The sequence below is a fragment of the Octopus sinensis genome, linkage group LG12 (assembly GCF_006345805.1).
Source record: "Octopus sinensis linkage group LG12, ASM634580v1, whole genome shotgun sequence".
NCBI lineage: Eukaryota > Metazoa > Mollusca > Cephalopoda > Octopoda > Octopodidae > Octopus > Octopus sinensis.
The window spans coordinates 14,851,901-14,871,900 of record NC_043008.1 but is presented as its reverse complement, the minus strand read 5'-3'; the positions used below and the strand labels follow the sequence as shown (position 1 = coordinate 14,871,900).

Here is a 20,000-nt window from a genome sequence, read left to right as displayed (position 1 = left end):
ATAGCCCCGGGCCGACCAATGCCTTGTGAGTGGATTTGGTAGACAGAAACTGAAAGAAGCCTGTCGTATATATGTATATATGTATATGTATATGTGTGTGTGTGATTGTGTGTCTGTGTTTGTCCCCCTACCATCGCTTGACAACCGATGCTGGTGTGTTTACGTCCCCGTCACTTAGTGGTTCGGCAAAAGAGACCGATAGAATAAGTACTGGGCTTACAAAGAATAAGTCCCGGGGTCGATTTGCTCGACTAAAGGCGGTGCTCCAGCATGGCCACAGTCAAATGACTGAAACAAGTAAAAGAGAGAGAGAGTAATGCACAAGTCCAAGCAAGATTGTTTATAGAAGGCCAGCAGTCAGCCATGCATACCTGGCTCCCCTCTCCACGCCACTGATGTTATCCAAGGGAAAGGCAAAGGGGCCGATTCAGCTTGGTACCAGTGATGTCGCAACTCATTTCTACAGCTGAGTGAACTGAAGCATCATCATCATATAAGCAAGATTGTATGACATTTATTTCCAGTTTTCTGCGAAGAACAGGTCTGGACGTGAGGATATAATACTCGGGGTGGAAATGAGTGAAGGGTGGTAACAAGAAGGGTACCCAGCCATAGAAAATCCACTTCAACAAATTTTGTCTGACTCATGCAAGCATGGAAAAGCAGATGATAAATGATGATGATTCACATTTGTAAATATTTGTTTGCTGGGCCTGGGCCTCATGGAGGCATAGTGGCTGAGTTCCTTTCAAGCAATGGGCCTGATGGAGGTAAAGTGGCTGAGTTCTTTCTGAGCATTGGGCCTCATGGAGGCAAAGTGGCTGAGATCCTTTTTAGGGTTGGGCCTCCTGGACGTAAGGTGGCTGAGTTCCTTTCAAGTGGGCCTCACAGAGGTGAGGTGGCCAAGCTCCTTCCAAGTGTTGGGCCTCACGGAGACAATGACCAAGACATTTGGCATTATGTCCTGCTTCAGAAGAAGACCCATCAAACCAAGCAAAATCGCAGTCATGGCAGATACCGGTGTCACGCAAATGGCACCCAAGCCAGTGGCATGTAAAAGCACCCATTACACTCTTGGAGTTGTTGGCATTAGGAAGAGCATCCAGCCATAGAAAACCATGCCAAATCAGACTGGAGCTTCACACAGCCTTCCAGCGTACCAGCCCAGTCAAACTGTCCAACCCATACCAGCATGGACAACAGATGCTAAATATATAATATAATATAATTAATATAATATAATATAATGAAATTATTGTATACAGTGCTCAGGTGCACCACAACTTGTCAAAGTATATGCAGTAATGTACAAATGTCTGGAAAGCGAACAATGCATGAGTCAGATACATGCTTGTGTGTGTGTATGGAGGGGAGATGATGATGATGATGATAATAATAACCAGTGCAAATAAACAGACATATACCACAATGCTTGTCTTTTACACTTAAATGCTATGAGGTCTTAACCACCCTTGCCATTGTCGGCAATCTTTGTCACTGTCAACTGGAAATTCTTCAGTTGTTGTTTGCTTTGAAGAAGCACTTGATGGGTGCTTAAATCCGTTAATCCATTACATTGTCTAACAGAAGGAAAATCTGTTTTAGTGATGTTAATAATACTATGGTTTTGCGGATTATTGGTCAATACAAAAAGGTGTGACATCTTGGTCAGGTGTTCTTTGTCTTAGTCTGCTCAAAGTTGATCCACAGGTATTTGTTTTGTAGGACCAATTCTGTTTTATGTAAAGGTAGAGATTTCCATTCGAGTAGATAGGCCTTGAGTGTGTTGTGTGGTTCTTCACTGAGGTATATATACATACACACACACACACATATATATATATATATATATATATATATATATATATACATACATAGATATATAAGTACAATTAAAGGTTACAAACCTCATTCAGGGATAGCAAGATCCTATGAAAGTACTGGTTAATTACCTAAACAAAGAGTATTGAACATCATATTTAATACTCAACTGCAAGGTAACTATATAAACCGTGGTTTATATATATTTTATCTATTATGAGAGAATAGAAAAGTAATTGAGACCCCCTTCGGTCATGACTGACCATGGGATTGTACCTAGAAAGTTACCCTCCCAGGCACAAGTCTGGGCAAGGTTGTTTATGGAAGAACAGCAGTCGCCCATGCATACCGGCCTCCCCGCTCCATGCCACCAGTGTTATCCAAGGGAAAGGCAAAGGGGCCGATACAGCTTGGCACCTGTGACATCGCAACGTGAAATAAAGTGTCTTGCTCAAGAACACAACACACAGCCCGGTCCGAGAGAAAAGTAATTAATAATTATTTATTAACCAAAAAATTCACAAACATCCCTATATATATAAATATATATATACATACACACATATATACATGCATTTACTTACATAAGTATATATGTACATAAGTGTATATGGAGACATACACACACATATATACATATATACATACATTTATACGTGTATATATATACACATATACACACATATATACATACATTTATACACATGTATATATATACACACGCACATATATATACACACAAGAATATACTTTAATATTTTCATATATATATACATATATATATATACACACACACACATATGTACATACACAACAAAACTTATGTGTGTGTGCATATGCATGGATGTATGTGTGTGTGTGTGTGTGTATGCATGGATGTATGTGTGTGTGTGTGTATGCATGGATGTATGTGTGTGTGTGTGTGTGTATGCATGGATGTATGTGGTGTGTGTGTGTGTATGCATGGATGTATGTGGTGTGTGTGTGTATGCATGGATGTATGTGTGTGTGTGTGTGTATGCATGGATGTATGTGTGTGGTGTGTGTATGCATGGATGTATGTGTGTGTGTGTATGCATGGATGTATGTGTGTGTGTGTGTGTGTGTATGCATGGATGTGTGTGTGTGTGTGTATGCATGGATGTATGTGTGTGTGTGTGTGTATGCATGGATGTATGTGTGTGTGTGTGTGTATGCATGGATGTATGTGTGTGTGTGGTGTATGCATGGATGTATGTGTGTGTGTGTGTGTATGCATGGATGTATGTGTGTGTGTGTGTGTATGCATGGATGTATGTGTGTGTGTGTGTGTATGCATGGATGTATGTGTGGTGTGTGGTGTATGCATGGATGTATGTGTGTGTGTGTGTGTATGCATGGATGTATGTGTGTGTGTGTGTATGCATGGATGTATGTGTGTGTGTGTGTGTATGCATGGATGTATGTGTTGTGTATGCATGGATGTATGTTGTGTGTGTGTGTGTGTATGCATGGATGTATGTGTGTGTGTGTGTGTATGCATGGATGTATGTGTGTGTGTGTGTGTATGCATGGATGTATGTGTGTGTGTGTATGCATGGATGTATGTGTGTGTGTGTGTGTGTGTGTATGCATGGATGTATGTGTGTGGTGTGTGTATACATGGATGTATGTGTGTGTGTGTATGCATGGATGTATGTGTGTGTGTGGTGTATGCATGGATGTATGTGTGTGTGTGTGTGTATGCATGGATGTATGTGTGTGTGTGTATGCATGGATGTATGTGTGTGTGTGTGTATGCATGGATGTATGTGTGTGTGTGTGTGTGTATGCATGGATGTATGTGTGTGTGTGTGTGTGTATGCATGGATGTATGTGTGTGTGTGTGTGTGTGTATGCATGGATGTATGTGTGTGTGTGTGTGTATGCATGGATGTATGTGTGTGTGTGTGTATGCATGGATGTATGTGTGTGTGTGTGTGTATGCATGGATGTATGTGTGTGTGTGTGTGTATGCATGGATGTATGTGTGTGTGTGTGTGTATGCATGGATGTATGTGTGTGTGTGTGTGTATGCATGGATGTATGTGTGTGTGTGTGTGTATGCATGGATGTATGTGTGTGTGTGTGTGTATGCATGGATGTATGTGTGTGTGTGTGTGTGTATGCATGGATGTATGTGTGTATGTATGTGATCATGTGTTTTTATGTTTACACCAATTGAACGATGGCGTTCTTTGTTTACGTCCTGTAACTTAGTGGCTAAAGAGGGAGATCGATAAGATATTTCCAGGCTTAACAATATAAGCACAGCAGTCGATATGATCAACCAAATCCCCTTCAAGGTGGCACTCCAGCATGGCCACTGCCCAATGACTGAAACACATAAAATTACCAATCTCACACACACACACACACACACAGACAGACACATGCACAGATCTGTGTGTATCTACAGAAGCGAAACACACTCACACGTATTGTTTTGACTACATCAGTGATGTAATTGTAAATAAATCATCCGAGATTAGATGAGAGACAGCAAGGAACATATGAAATATGTATCTGCTTCTCGACATGACAAATGTGAATACATAAATAACAGATTTGTCTTACATGTGTGTGTGTGTGTAATTTGCTTGTTGCCATTGGAGAAGCTACGCTGGTACACATCATAGAGAATCAATTCAGTTCTCTCTGCATTGCCATTTCTGTACAGAACACCACAGGACGAGGGCGAATTTTTTTTCCCTTCGTTCCTCCTGTGATCTTCACAGCTGAACGTGGTCTCACTATGGAAACAGGTTTTGCAGATGGTTAGGGTATGGCTGATGAGATTATCACCATTATCACCATTATCATCATTATCATCATTAACATGATTGACTGTTATGAACGGAGGACATAAAGACAACTGACTGGTTATGAATTTTAAATCTTTCCATAGCAACCTTCTATAGATTGGCCTGGATCTGTGACAATTTTCATGTTTCAAAGTTATCTGAATTTAATCCTTTGGCATTCACATTACGGTCAAATGTAATACTTATTTATTCACATTGCCTTGAATTAATCTTGCAGGCGTAGGAGTAGCTGTGTGGTAAGTAGCTCGCTTACCACACAGGTGCCGGTGCCCCTCCCATTTTTGTTCATCATTATCATCCTCATCTCATTAATCTCTTTGTCCAGCCTGCAGCTACTTATCTGTGTATGGCTTTCATGGCCAATTTGATGAATAAAAGTAGCTTGCTTACCATCTACATGGTTCCGGGTTTAGTCCCACTGCGTGGTACCTTGGGCAAGTGTCTTCTACTATGGCCTTGGGCTGACCAAAGCCTCGTGAATGGATTTGGTAGACAGAAACTGAAAGAAGCCCGTCGTATACATGTATATATGTGTCTGTGTGTGTGTGTTTGTCCCCCCAACATCGCTTGACAACCGATGCTGGTGAGTTTACGTCCCCGTAACGTAGCAGTTCAGCAAAAGAGACCATATACAAAAAGTACTGGGCTTACAAAGAATAAGTCCTGGGGTCGATTTGCTCGACTAAAGGCAGTGCTCCAGCATGGCCGCAGTCAAATGACTGAAACAAGTAAAAGAATAGGGACTGAAAAACTGTTTTTAAAAAAAAAGATTTTCAAATGTAAAATTCAAGGCTTTGTGTAGCCTTTGTGATGTTAAAAAATGGTTAACGCAGATGTATTAAAATACAGTGATAGAGTCTTTGACAATGATAAGAAAATGTTAAGAAGGGCTTTGTGTTACATAAAAGTGTTCAAAATAGGTAGTAAAATAGATTCATAATTATTTATAAGTTCATCAAAAATCATGATTGTACATAGGCATAAGCATATATATATATATATATATATATGGTTGTGTGGTATTCTCAACCACATGGTTCTGGGTTCAGTCCCACTGCATGGCACCTTGGGCAAGTGTCTTCTACTATGGCCTCAGGCCAACCAAAGCCTTGAGAGTGAATTTGAAAGATGAAAACTATATATATACATATATATGAGTGGGGGAGGGCCTTTGTGTCTTGTTTGTCTTCCACCACTGCTTGACAACTGGTGTTAGTGATTTAGCAGTTCAGCAAAGGGAGACTGAGAGCATAAATACCAGGCTTAAAAAAGAAGAAAAAAATTACTGGGGTCGATTCATTTGACTAAAAATTCTAGCTCCAGAATGGTCACTGAAACAAGTAAAATATAGAATATATATGAGTGACTGTGGTAAGTAGCTTGCTTCCTAACCACATGGTTCCGGGTTCAGTCCCACTACGTGGCACCTTGGGAGAGTGTCTTCTACTGTAGCCTTGGGCAAACTAAAGCCTTGTGAGAGGATTAGGTAGATGGAAACTGAAAGAAGCCCATCATGTGTATGTGGGTGTAGATGTGTGTGGGTGTCCCCCACCATCGCTTAGCAACCAATGCTGGTGTGTTTACATCCCCATAACTTAGCAGTTCAGCGAAAGAGAACCAATAGAATAAGTACTAGGGCTTTCAAAGAATAAAACCTGGGGTCAATTTGTTTGACTAAAGGCAGTGCTCCAGCATGGCCACTGTCAAATGACTGAAACAAGTAAAAACATATAAAAGAATAAACACACACAGGAATTTCTTTATAATTTAAATCTGTCATCTTTTACTTGTTTCAGTCATTGGACTGCAACCATACCAAAACACTGCCCTGAAGGGTTGAAGCAAACATATTAACCCCTATTTTAGAAGTCTGGTACTTCTTCTATGGTGAGCTGATGTGTCCCCCCACCAACCCACCAGGTAGTAGAGAGGCAGCAATACCTAAGAATATGACTGCCACAGCAATGTTCCTCCTACTGCTTTCCTTCTTCCAGCAAAAAGGTTTATCAGAATAGTTTATTCCTGTTCCGACAGAGCATCAAGAAAAAATATTTTGGATTTATGTTCCAAATGTGATCGACAGATACATCAAAGTCCCTTTTTTTGTTTTGTCTTTAACCCTTTCCTTACTGTATTTATTTTGAGGTGCTCTGTGTTTCTTTCAATTACTTTAAATATAATAAAGAATTTAGTAAAATAACTTAGTTATCATTAAGCTAGTGTTAGGAACAAAAATTGTGACTAAGATTTGGTGGAAAATTTTAATTCAAAACTTATGAAAACAGGACATTTGTACTCAGAGCCAGAGCCAGTTTCAGCCGGGTTGGTAATGAAAGGGTTAAATCATTCACAAGCTCAGGCACACTTTCAGCCATAAATTAAGAATTAAGATAGAGAACTAGCACTTATAACAGGGCTTACATAGAACCTCGGAGATTGGTTCCCTTGAGATCAGGTATTCATAGGCAAGCCACGTTTACACAGTATACCTCCACCGACAGTCCAGACTTTATTCTCAATAGCAAAGACAGCCATGCTGAAAGTGAGATCTCAAGAATGAAGGACACTCTCAGGACTATGTTGCTTTGCATGACATTTATAATCTTCAGAGAAGACTTATCTTCACTGGATTTCTGCCACAAATCACTGGGAGATGAGAACCCATGACTTCAACCAGGCACGTGCAGTGAGTAATTACTCAGAGTAGGAATTTGGTGACATTTATGTAGTAAAACACATAAAAAATTAAGCGAAACAGAAGTGTGTGACTGAGTTGAAGGCAGATTTACTTCTGCCTTTATAGCATAAAGAAAACGTTGTTGTAGGAGTGTATGCAGCAGGTGTACTACAGCAGTCATCCACATAGCTCGAAATGCTTGTTGTATTGCATCAACCCACCACTTTGGAAGCCTTCCAGGTGGCCTCTTCCACTCATACACATACCACTATGGTGGTCTCTGTATCCTACTTAATGCAGATGTACTATAAGAGTACCACAGTACTGCAGTGTACATCCTGAGGTATATACATATATATATATATATATATAAAATAATAATAAATATTAGGGAATGAATCCAAAATTACAGGGAAAGATCAGATTTAGGGTTAAATCCAATTTTATAGTAAAATATTATATAATATAATTCGAGACAAAACCACTATTTTAAAACCAAACAAGGAAAGACTTAATCAATACATAAAATTTTAATATAAATTAAATAAACCGCCACTACAAATGTTTCATGTCTGCTCCGACAATCTTCAGGTGGATTTTCGATCTTCTAATCAGTATCAAATTTTGATACTGATTAGAAGATCGAAAATCCACCTAAAGATTGTCGGAGCAGACATGAAACATTTGTAGTGGCGGTTTATTTAATTTATATTAAAATTTTATGTATTGATTAAGTCTTTCATTGTTTGGTTTTAAAATAGTGGTTTAGTCTCGAATTATATTATATATATATATATATATATAAAAAACAATATGTCAGGTATATGAAACAAAGTGCTAGGTATATATAACAATGTCAGGTATATAAAACAATATGTCAGGTATACAAAACAAGGTGTTAGATATATATAGCAATGTCAGGTATATATAACAAAGTGCTAGGTATATATATAACAATATGCCAGGCATGTATAATAATAACAACGTCTCAGGTATATATAATACTGTGCTAGATGTATATGATGAAATGCCTAAATGTATCAAGTATATACAACAAGAACAAATATACATTAATTCTAAAAATGAAAATCCTTAATTACACACCAATCAATTAAACAATAATCTTTACTTCAGCTTCATTGATTTATCTAATCCTATCAAAGACTGGAAATTTTATTCCTACCCAATGTTGTCTCAGTAAAATGAACGACAATATAAAAGAGAGAAGAAGAATAACTGAAAAATTGGATTGGTTATTTCCCTTTAGCTTAGCATTCAGATCTAAGAGAAAATACTCTGGATAATCGTCGCCAATCTCATTATTTTGTCCTTTTTCACCCTGGACAGGTCTTTTCCAGAGCAGCATCTCACCACTTGGTGCAATATTTTGTCATCTCCTTCATGGCATTTTCACAATTTCTTCCTAAATCCTTCATACTTTTCTTCTACAGGATCCCTCCACTTAGATACCTCGACACTTCTTTACCCAACTGTCATCTCATACATATCACATGCTCATAACATTGCCGTCTTCCCTCTTTCACACAACATCTAATGCCTCACATTCAGTTTTTGCTCTCAGCTTATTTGTGCCTTACTCTTCATACACACTAACATTACATATGCAGCAGAGAATGCTTGCTTCATTGCTTTCCAACTGTCACACAACTTCTGCATTCAATGTCTGTATTACACTACCAAGTAACGTCTTACTTTGTACACATATACCTATTTTTTTATTGCCCACAAGGGGCTAAACATAGAGGGGACAAACAAGGACAGACATAGGTATTAAGTCGATTACATCGACCCCAGTGCGTAACTGGTACTTAATTTATCGACCCCGAAAGGATGAAAAACAAAGTCGACCTCGGCAGAATTTGAACTCACAACGTAACGGCAGTGGTTGGCGTTAGGAAGGGCATCCAGCTGTAGAAACTCTGCCAGATCAAAACTGGAGCCTGGTGCAGCCCTCAATCAAAATCGTCCAACCCATGCTAGCATGGAAAGCGGATGTTAAACGATGATGATATCATACAACCTGCTCTTCTCTCAGAAAGAGAACCCCTTTGCTGCCAGCTGTTGTTGTTGTTAAGCAACAAGAGGGGTAAGGGTGATTAGGTGATGGTCTAGGGCTTAGGGGCGGGAGACCTGGGGGGAAAAAAATGCTTTGGTCGTTGTCTTGTAGTCGAGGACTCTTCGTTGACTCCTGACACCACTGGGAGGTGGCCCTCGAAGTCACTGGAAATGGAGATCTCCAGGTCCAAGTTCTTGAACGGCTTTGCTGCCAGCAGAAGCTGCAGGTCCCTGAACTTTTTTCCATCTCATTCTTACTCCGGTTGCTATGCTTTTGGAACTTGCTCCTCCACTGCTGATTAGCCACCGGTCATAGAAGCCTTGCTAAAGCAGACACTGGAACTTCATGAAGTCCTTGAACCCATCTGGTCCTGTCAAACCTTCCAACACATGCCAGCATGAAACAAGGATTTTTAGGAAGGGCATCCAGCCGGAGAAACAATGCCAGATCAGACTAGGCCTAGTGCAGCCTTTTGGCTTCCCAGACCCCAGTTGCACCGTCCAACCCATGCCAGCATGGAAGGCGGACACTAAACGATGATGATGATGATGACAATGATGATGTTCTTACCACTACACCAGTGTATCCTTCCTCGGTCAACCTGCCTGCAATCCTTCTGCACCTCTTGTGCACCCATTGCTTACTTTGGTTACACAATGTGGAATTCCTTTTCTGCAAACTGACCACAGCCACTTCACACAAATCAGTAGAATCTTAATTTCTTTCTGACTGTAACTTTTTTTTATTTTTTGTTTGGTTTACTTCAAGAATTTCTGATGATATTTCCGGTGGCACGTAAAAAGCACCCACTACACTGTGCCAGTGGCACGTATAAAGCACCCACTACACTCATGGAGTGGTTGGCATTAAGAAGGGCATGCAGCTGTAGAAATACTGCCAGATCAGACTGGAGCCTGGTGCAGCCTTCTGGCTTCCCAGATCCCCGGTCGAACCGTCCAACCCATGCTAGCATGGAAAACAGACGTTAAACGATGATGATGATGATGATAATTTGCATATTTGGTGTTCCTTCTGTTATAATTTGGTAGATTTGGTTATGAGAACAAGGTCATCTACCTACAGAATTTCCTTGAGAACTAGTGATAAGATCTTCTGTAACAACCAGGAGAGAACTATGATGAACAGGAGGAGACTGAGTACAGAACCTTAATGAACCCCTATGGCTAGATTCTTTTCCTTCCTACCTCACATTTTGTTAGTCATTTGTAGCTGAGGTCATTATATCAGCTAAAACTTTGTATTAACAACAAACAAGATGAGGACAAATATCCGTCAAATGTAAATCATGTAAATAATGTACATAATTCCTCATCTCTTAAATCTGTTGATGAAAACACAAATGTTCACAGTTGTGTTTTAATTACAGAAAAAAAAAATTATAAAAACAAACACAAGCGGCGAATGGGCAGAATTGGTGAAATGAGAGAATAAATTTTTTGTAGAATTTAGTTATGATTTTTTGACATTCACAGTTCAAATTGGACCAGGGTCATCATTATCTTTCATCCATCCAGGGTCTACAAATTAAATAGCCAGTCGAGTACTGCTGTCGACATGACTGCTTCAAAATTTACGACCCTCTGCCTATATTACAAATCAATATAATTCTTTCTACCTATAGGCACAGCGCCTGAAAATTTGGTAGAAGGGGCTAATCAATTAATTTGAGCCCAGTATTTGATTGGTATTTTACGAGCCTCTTCGAACATTAGGCCTCACCAAGGTAATGACTAGTGACCGAGACTTTTGGAAATATGCTGTGCTTGAGAAGACCCGGCAAGCCAAGTGAGACCATAACCTCATGGCCTATGCCAGGGGTGTAACCAGCCCACTTATGCATACCTTTCCTTCATTGGACACTAAATTCTGCTTGCAAAGACCTGTTGAGGCAAGTGAAACTGAAATCAAATTCGATGAAATGAAAATCAAATTCGATGACTGACATCCATGCTAGTGGAGCACAAAGAGAACCATCCGAGCATGATCGATGCCAGAGCAGCAAACTGGCTTCTGTGCCAGTAGCACGTAAAAAACACCATTTGAGTGTGATCATTGCCAGCATTGTTTTACTGGAAATTGTGCTGGTGGCTTGTGAACAAAACATTCAAGCGAGGTCGTTGCCAGTGCCGCTGGACTGGCTCTTGTGCAGGTGTCAGGTGAAAAACACCATTTGAGCATGGTCGTTGCCAGTACTGCCTGACTGGCCCTCATGCCGGTGGCACGTAAAAGTATCCACTACACTCTCAGAGTGGTTGGCATTATGAAGGGCATCCAGCTGTAGAAACTCTGCCAGATCAAGATTGGAGCCTGGTGCAGCCATCTAGTTTGCCAGTCCTCAGTCAAATCGTCCAAGCCATGCTAGCATGGAAAGCAGACGTTAAACGATGATGATGATGATGAGAAGAATTTGAACTCACAATGTAAAGCCAGACAAAATATCACTAAACTTTTTGTCGAATGTATTAATGATTTTACCAGTTGGCCAATTTACAAATTAATATAATAACCAAATCAGATCCAATAATGACAAACTAATAAAAAGCAAGTTTCTTTGACAACTAAAACATGAATCCCTCATCAGCACCAAATGTTAAAGAATTTGCCAACATACCTGATCTGTCTTGGAGATCTTCCAGTTTACATCCTCTGTCCATTACACGTGAAACATTGTCTTTCATAATATCAATAACCTCTCCAACCTGGTTCTGCAATCTGGATGATAATTAAAAAAAAAAAATGTGTCATACATTTATGTTGAAATATATACAAGGAAGGAGGTGGGTTCATATGACAGATCAAAATCCCTAGGGTTGATGCGCCAGCTGGGCTAAAATCCAATGATTGAAACCATTGAAAGAATATATTTGTTTTTTTTTTGTTTGTTCCTTCTCGAGCCAGGCCAGGCTCATAAGGGCCGGTTTCCCGGTTTCCTTGGCGCATAGGTTCCCCACCTGAACGGGACGCCGGTCCATCGCAAGTGAGCTGCAAGATGAAGGAGGAAGGAATGAGAGAAAGTTGTGGCGAAAGAGTCAGCAGAAGTTCGCCATTACCTTCTGCCGGAGCCGCGTGGAGCTTAGGTGTTTTCGCTCATAAACACACACATTGCCCGGTCTGAGATTGGAACACGCGATCCCTAGACCGCGAGTCTACTACTCTAACCACTAGGCCATGTACCTCCACAAAGAATATATGCATATATACAGCTGTGAAGAGCCCCACTGGTCATCATCATTTAACATCCCTTTTTCCCTGCTGGCATGGGTTAGACAGTTCAACAGAAACTGATGAAACAAACAGCTGCACTGACCTCTGAGTCTGATTTTAGCAGGGTTTCAACAGCTGGACACCCTTCCAAATGTCAACCACTTTACAGAGTGCACTGGGTGCATTTTGTTTCATGGCACCAACACAGGCAAGGTCACCATTTACTTACAAGGCAAGACCCCTTGATTTATTGTGGTAGAGTATCGAAGGAGATTAAAGTATGATGAAGAGACAGGGACAGGTGTCTTGCTGAAGAGATATTTGATCATCATCATCATCATTTAACGTCCGTTTTCATTGCTATCATGGGTTGGACGGTTCAACCAGGGTCTGGGAAGCCGGGTGGCTGCACCAGGCTCCAGTCTGATCTGGCAGTGTTTCTACAGCTGGATGCCCTTCCTAACACCTACCACTCTGTGAGTGTAGTGGGTGCTTTTTACTTGCCACCGGCACAGGTGCCAGGGGAGGCTGGCAGTGACCACAATCCATTGGTGGTTTTTACGTGTCACCGGCACAGGTGCTGGCATCAGCCACGTTCAGATGATGCTTTTTACATGTCACTGGCACAGGTATCACGACTACAATTTCCATTTGGTATTTATTTTGATGTTGATGTTATGTACTTGACTCAATAAGTTTCCTCAAGCACAGCAGGTCACCCTACGATCCAAAGTAAGCACAGCAGGTCATTCTGTAATCCAAAGTATTTTGGATGGGCTGGGGCTTAGACACACTGGCTAAAGTAAAAAATTGGTAGGAAAGCAGGCATGACTATTGGGTAAAAGGTAAAAAAGATTATATGATCTGTTAACTTATTTATCAAGCCTGGAGAAATGAGGAGAGGCAAAATCGGAGTGGCTGTGTGGTAAGTAGCTTGCTTACCAACCACATAGTTCCAGGATCAATCACGAGTAGATTTGGTAGACGGAAACTGAAAGAAGCCCGTCGTATATATGTATATATGTGTGTGTGTGTTTGTGTGTCTGTGTTTGTCGCCCCAACATCGCTTGACAACCGATGCTGGTGTGTTTACGTCGCCGTAACTTAGTGATTCGGCAAAAGAGTCCGATTGAATACGTACTAGGCTTACAAAGAATAAGTCCTGGGGTCGATTTGCTCGACTATAGGCGGTGCTCCGGCATGGCCACAGTCAAATGACTGAAACAAGTTAAAGAGTAAAAGAGTAATCACAAACCTGAGATAACAAAATTTAGTTATGATTAAAGTTAACAAATGACAGAAAAAAAAAAAGATTTTAATATCAGAAATTTCTAGGCAGAGATTAGTCAAAGAGATGACTCCCTTTAGGGGTCCAATTTCTGCCTTTTTTTTAATATGTTCCCGATGTCCACCAGGTCCTAAGGATGCTGGGCTGTAGTAGTAGGTTTACACAGCGACAGATTGTGCCTTTTGATAACGAGAAGCCGGCTTTATTTACACAGACTTCACAACTAATGAATAAACTATATCTTGAATAAATACAGGATGGAATGCTTTTGACTGTAGATAGATCTGATTGATCAAGAATCACCTGAGACTAATGAACTGTAAGCTTGACAAGAATAAGATGACAATTATGGTTAATGGATACCACTTTAAAATATGATAAAAAGACATTTAATAATAAATACTATTGTAATATTAATTACAGTAATATATAAAAGGATAATTACTTTCCAATCTTGGGGTCAGCAATCTTCTCGCCCATACGAGGACCTCTGAAAAAAGAAAAGAAAGCAACAGGTCAAGAAAAAAAAAATCAACATTGAATTCAAGGGAAGTAACTTTATATATATCTTAAAATACGTGTACTTAGTTATCTTTCTTGGAAATACCAGGGGAAATAACTGTGGTATTTCGTTTTGGGATTTGGGTTGCAAGATTCTTTATATGAGTTCATGTGTTGAAGCATCTTCTGTTGTGTCTGGGGAAAATCATTCTCTTTTGGTTCCTTATAATTTAACACACTCATCAGTAAAATTTCCACTTATTTCTTTTCTATTTTTCTAAAATTTTCGTAACGTCTTGCAACCTATACAATAGGTTACAAGACGCAACGAAAATTGTGTGTGTATTTGTTTCCCCCCCAAACCCATAAGTAAAAAAATAAAAATTTTTCACGGAAACCGACGATCTTCCTCGGAAATGTAAATAAACCCACGTGGTTTATATGTGACAATTATAATACTAGTAACGAATGATCGCCTTTTCATCTATTTCGATTAATTTTTCATTTATTTTGATATTGAAAAGGCGACAAAATTATAGTGAAACTAATTTAGTTTATGGAAACATCAGAACAATAAATAAATGAAATTATAAAATGTGTACATAATTTAGACAAAGTGGTTAACATAGGCAAAAATTCTACACATTTTAGGCGAAAGAAGAGTTAATCATATCGGATTTTATGGTTCTCGGAAGGAAGACTGCTGAGGTAACTAAAAATAGAACGTAAATATAGGCTGTGTGGTAGTAGCTTGCTTACAAACCACATGGTTCCGGGTTCAGTCCCACTGCGTGGCACCTTGGGCAAGTGTCTTCTACTATAGCCTCGGGCCAACCAAAGCCTTGTGAGTGGATTTGGTAGACGGAAACTGAAAGAAGCCCATCGTATATATGTATATATATATGTGTCTGTGCTGTCCCCCCAACATCGCTTGACAACCGATGCTGGTGTGTTTACGTCCCCATAACTTAGCAGTTCGGCAAAAGAGACCGATAGAATAAGTACTAGGCTTAGAAAGAATAAGTCCTGGGGTCGATTTGCTCGGCTAAAGGCGGTGCTCCAGCATGGCCACGGTCAAATGACAAACAAGTATGACTGTAGTATGTGATAAGTAACCGAGATTACTACATTCACCCAGGAGGGAACACGGGTCCGTCGAGGGGTTAATCATCTACAGCTGAGTGGACTACAACAACGTGAAGTGATGTGTTCTGGTCAAGAACACAACGCACCACTCAGCCCGGAAATTGAAACCGCGATCTAACAGTCATGAGTGCAACATTCCTAACCACTGGGCCACGCACCTTCAAAACTCAAAGTATCTTATTATTGATTAAGGTGGCGAGCCCAACAGACTCGTTAGTCCCCTGGGAAAATTGCTTAGATGCATTTCGTCCGTCTTTATGTCCTGAGTTCAAATCCCGCAGAAGCCGACTTTACCTTTCATCTTTTTCAGGGTCGATAAAATAAGTACCAGTTGAGCACTGGGGTCGATCTAACTGACCTATTCCTCCTCCAATATTGCTGGCCTTGTGCCAATATTTGAAACAGAGTGTTAGTCTGCATGTGTAATGTCAGTGTTCATACTCGACAGAGTGTAAATGCCTTGAGAGAAAAGTTGGACCTAAGAAGCATCAGATGTGGTGTGCTAGAGAGACGACTGCGCTGGTATGGCCATGTGGTGAGAATGGATGTGGATAGCTGTGTGAAAAAGTGTCACACCCTAGCACTTGAGGGAACTTGTGGAAGGGGCAAACCCAGGAAGACGTGGGATGGAGTAGTGAAGCATGACCTTCAAACATTGGGCCTCACCGAGGCAATGACTAGTGACTGGGACCTTTGGAAATATGCTGTGCTTGAGAAGACTCAGCAAGCTTAAGTGAGACCATAACCTTGTGGCCTATGTTAGGGGTATAACCAGCCCACTTATGCATACTTTTCCTTCATTGGACACTAAACTCCGTTTGCGAAGACCTGTTGAGGCACGTGAAATCAAAATCAAATTCGATGACTGGCATCCGTGCTAGTGGCACGCTAAGAGTACCATATGAGTTTGATCAGTGCCAGGGCAACAAGCTGGCCTCTGTGCAGGTGGCACATAAAAAGCACAGTGGTCATTGCCAGTGCCACCTGACTGGCCCACATGCCAGTGGCACGTAAAAAGCACCCACTACACTCTCAGAGTGGTTGGCGTTAGGAAGGGCATCCAGCTGTAGAGACTCTGCCAGATCAAGATTGGAGTCTGGTGCAACCATCTGGTTCACCAGACCTCAGTCAAATCGTCCAACCCATGCTAGCATGGAAAGCAGACATTAAACGATGATGATAATGATGAATGTTAGATTATTTATGTAAAACTCCCAAGTTTTTTTTTAAACCTACAAAATGGCCTGTTATTTATGATCAGGTGACAGATGGACAAAAATGACTTTGATACTATTACAAAGGTAGCTATAATGGCTTTGTGTGTGTGTGTGTGTTTTAAATTTCTATCATGTTTCCCACGATGCAACTGCTTGAGTTTCAACACAATGTCTCAGTTTTGTAACCCAATCCAACGCATCTAAAATTGTAAATACGCATCAACAGCCAAAACCACCCAGGATTTCTTAATTTCCTACCAACAGCAATTAACGAGAGTAAAATTACAAGAAAATTACAAAACACTTTGTATATTTTTGGAGTCTGTGCACAGAATCTTCGACTCCCACTTTGACTCCTCAGTTTATAGTAGCACTGGCTCTGACTCCTCCATGGTAATTAAACTAATCATATGGTTGTGAGGTTAAGAAGTTTGCTTTGCAACCATATCGTTCCAGGTTCAGTCCTACTAAGTGGTACCTTAGGCAAGAAGTGTCTTTGACTACAGGTCCAGGTCGACCAATGCCTTGTGAGTGAATTTGGTGGAATTATGGAAACTGGATGGAAGCTCACTATACACAAATATGTGGTGGGGTGCATTTGTCCCATCACCACTTGACAACCAGCATTGGTTTGTTTGTGTTCACTCGAAGGTGGAACATTGCTATTGAAAGAAACAGTGACTATGTTGAGAAGCAGGGATGTGATCCACAGAGGACCAGCTTCATTTTGATGCATGATACATGTTCCTGTGTTGGCAATTATACCTGTCCTAAACAAACTGGCATTACTTTTTGACTCACCCTTGTAGATACACTGTGTGTATAAAATTAGAAGTGAAATGGGAATGAGGAACTTACTTGAGAAAGAAGTCTTCATCATCAGAATCACCAGAATTCAGCAGAGAAACCTAAAACAGAAAATTAAGAAAAAAACAGATTAACCCTTTTGTTACCGTATTTCTGTTGAGATGCTCTGTGTTTCTTTCAATTAATTTTAAATACAACAAGAAGTTTAGTAAAATAACTTAGTTATAATAAAGCTAGTGTCAGGAACATAAATTGTGACAAAGTTTTGGTGAAAGATTTTATTTCAGAACTTATGAAAACAAGACATTTGTACTACAGAGCCAGAGGTGGTTTCAGCCGGGCTGGTATCATATTGGCTAAATTAATCATTTGTTAACCCTTTTGCTCCATTTTTCTCTTGAGCTGCCCTGTGTTTCTTTCAATTGATTTTAAATATAACAAAGAATTTAGTAAATTAACTTAGTTATCATTAAGCTAGTGTTAAGAACATAAATTGTGACTAAGGCTTGGTGGAAGATTTTAATTCAGAACTTATGAAAACAAGACATTTGTACAATAGAGCCAGAGGCAGTTTCAGCTGGGTTGGTATCAAAAGGGTTAAAGTGGAAAATAAGGATTTCAAATTTAGGCACACGACCAGCAATTTCAGGGGAGGAGAATAGGTGATTACATCAATCCCAGTATACAACTGGTACTTATTTTATCAACCCCAAAAGGATGAAAGGCAAAGTCGACCTTAGTGGAATTTGAACTCAAAATGTAATGATGGATGAGAAGCTGCTAAGCATTTTGCCCCAATACCCTAATGATTCTGCCAGTTCTTCACCTTAAAGTGGAAAATAATATAAACATTTTAGATTAGAATGTAAGGGAAAGAAGCACATTTACATAAGTCTCTTGGACATTACTATCTCGAGACTTATAGGATTAGTTACCCAATTTCCAGAGTGCATAAGTGAGTAAGATCACAGTAATACCCCAAGATGAGATGCCAGTTCTTCACAGGGTTATTCATTTAGAGCTGAGGGGGCTGGGGCCATGAAAAATGAAGTGTTTTGCTCAAGAACACAACACACTGCCTCAGCCAGGAATTGAAACCATGATCTTGTGATCATGGGTGCAACGGCCTGACCACCAGGCCATGTGCTTTCACAAGAGGTACATGGTGGACAGAATAAGAATAAGCGGCAAGCTGGCAGAAACGTTAGCACGCCGGGCGAAATGCTTAGCCGTATTTCATCTGCCACTACATTTCGGAGTTCAAATTCCGCCGAGGTCAACTTTGCCTTTCATCCTTTCGGAGTCGATTAAATAAGTACCAGTTAAGCACTGGGGTCGATATGATCGACTTAATCTGTTTGTCTGTCCTTGTTTGTCCCCTCTGTGTGTAGCCCCTTGCGGGCAGTAAAGAAATAAGAATAAGAAACCACTGCACCAAATTAGCTGTTTTTTATTTAAATAATCTTTGTGATCTGATCAATAAGTATCCAGACTGTTGCTATAGTAACAAAGCTAAAGCACGGAGAGTGAAGCCACTTGGCACTGATTGACCTTGAACTCTGCTGTGCATGTGCACACTAAGTTTTAACGTCCAAGATCAGTTCCGCTGTTTGCACTCGATCACTTCTTTCCAGACATCTTGAATTGTGGGTAAATCCAATAGCAACAGGGATCAACTTTAATTCACAACAAATATGTAGTTTACAAAAAAAAAAGGGGTGGGACTAGGAAAGAACTGATTTGTGAGAGCAAAATCCTGTTGTTTTACTTCTAGGGATGTGAACGATGGAAATGTGATAATGAAAAGGTGCAAAGGTGTGAGGTGAAGGTCCTGCATGATTACAGATAATTAAAGGGTTACCAGGTTCATGGACCCCTTGCATCTCTGGCTTCACCGTTTAGCATTTAACCCTTTCATTACCAATCTGGCTGAAACCGGCTCTGGCTCTGAATACAAATGTCTTGTTTTCATAAGTTTTGAATAAAAATCTTCCACCAAACCATAGTCACAATTTATATTCCTAACACTAGCTGAATGATAACTGTTATTTTACCAAATTCTTTGTTATATGTACAATGAATTGAAAGAAACAGAGAGCATCTCAAAATAAATACAGTAACGAAAGGGTTAAACCAGCCACATCCAACCCAAATATTCTACCTGTTTATTTTCAAACTAGCCATAACCAGCCTCACATATCAACCTCACAATGTCATTCTAAAAATAAACAATCACATCATTGAAATCTCAAAGCTACAAGGTAACGCATGACTAACTCAAATCAATGTCAATAAATAAGCATTACATTTGACAAGGTATTTCTGAATGCTAAAGGGTTAAGCCATAAAATCTACACACACAGACATCAGGTTGACATACAATATATATATATATATT

The 20,000-nt window shown here is 40.1% G+C and overlaps 1 protein-coding gene across 1 annotated transcript in view; it reads right to left on the bottom strand.

Moving 5' to 3' along the window:
- Window positions 1-20,000, bottom strand: part of LOC115218125 (vesicle-associated membrane protein 4) — a 49,665-nt gene that overhangs the window by 15,666 nt on the left and 13,999 nt on the right. The window contains exons 2-4 of the mRNA XM_029787920.2: window positions 17,654-17,703; window positions 14,377-14,421; window positions 12,051-12,151 (exon numbers count right to left, since the gene is read on the bottom strand). Of these exons, the coding sequence (XP_029643780.1) occupies window positions 12,051-12,151; window positions 14,377-14,421; window positions 17,654-17,703 (196 nt within the window). The remainder of the gene's footprint in view (window positions 1-12,050; window positions 12,152-14,376; window positions 14,422-17,653; window positions 17,704-20,000) is intronic.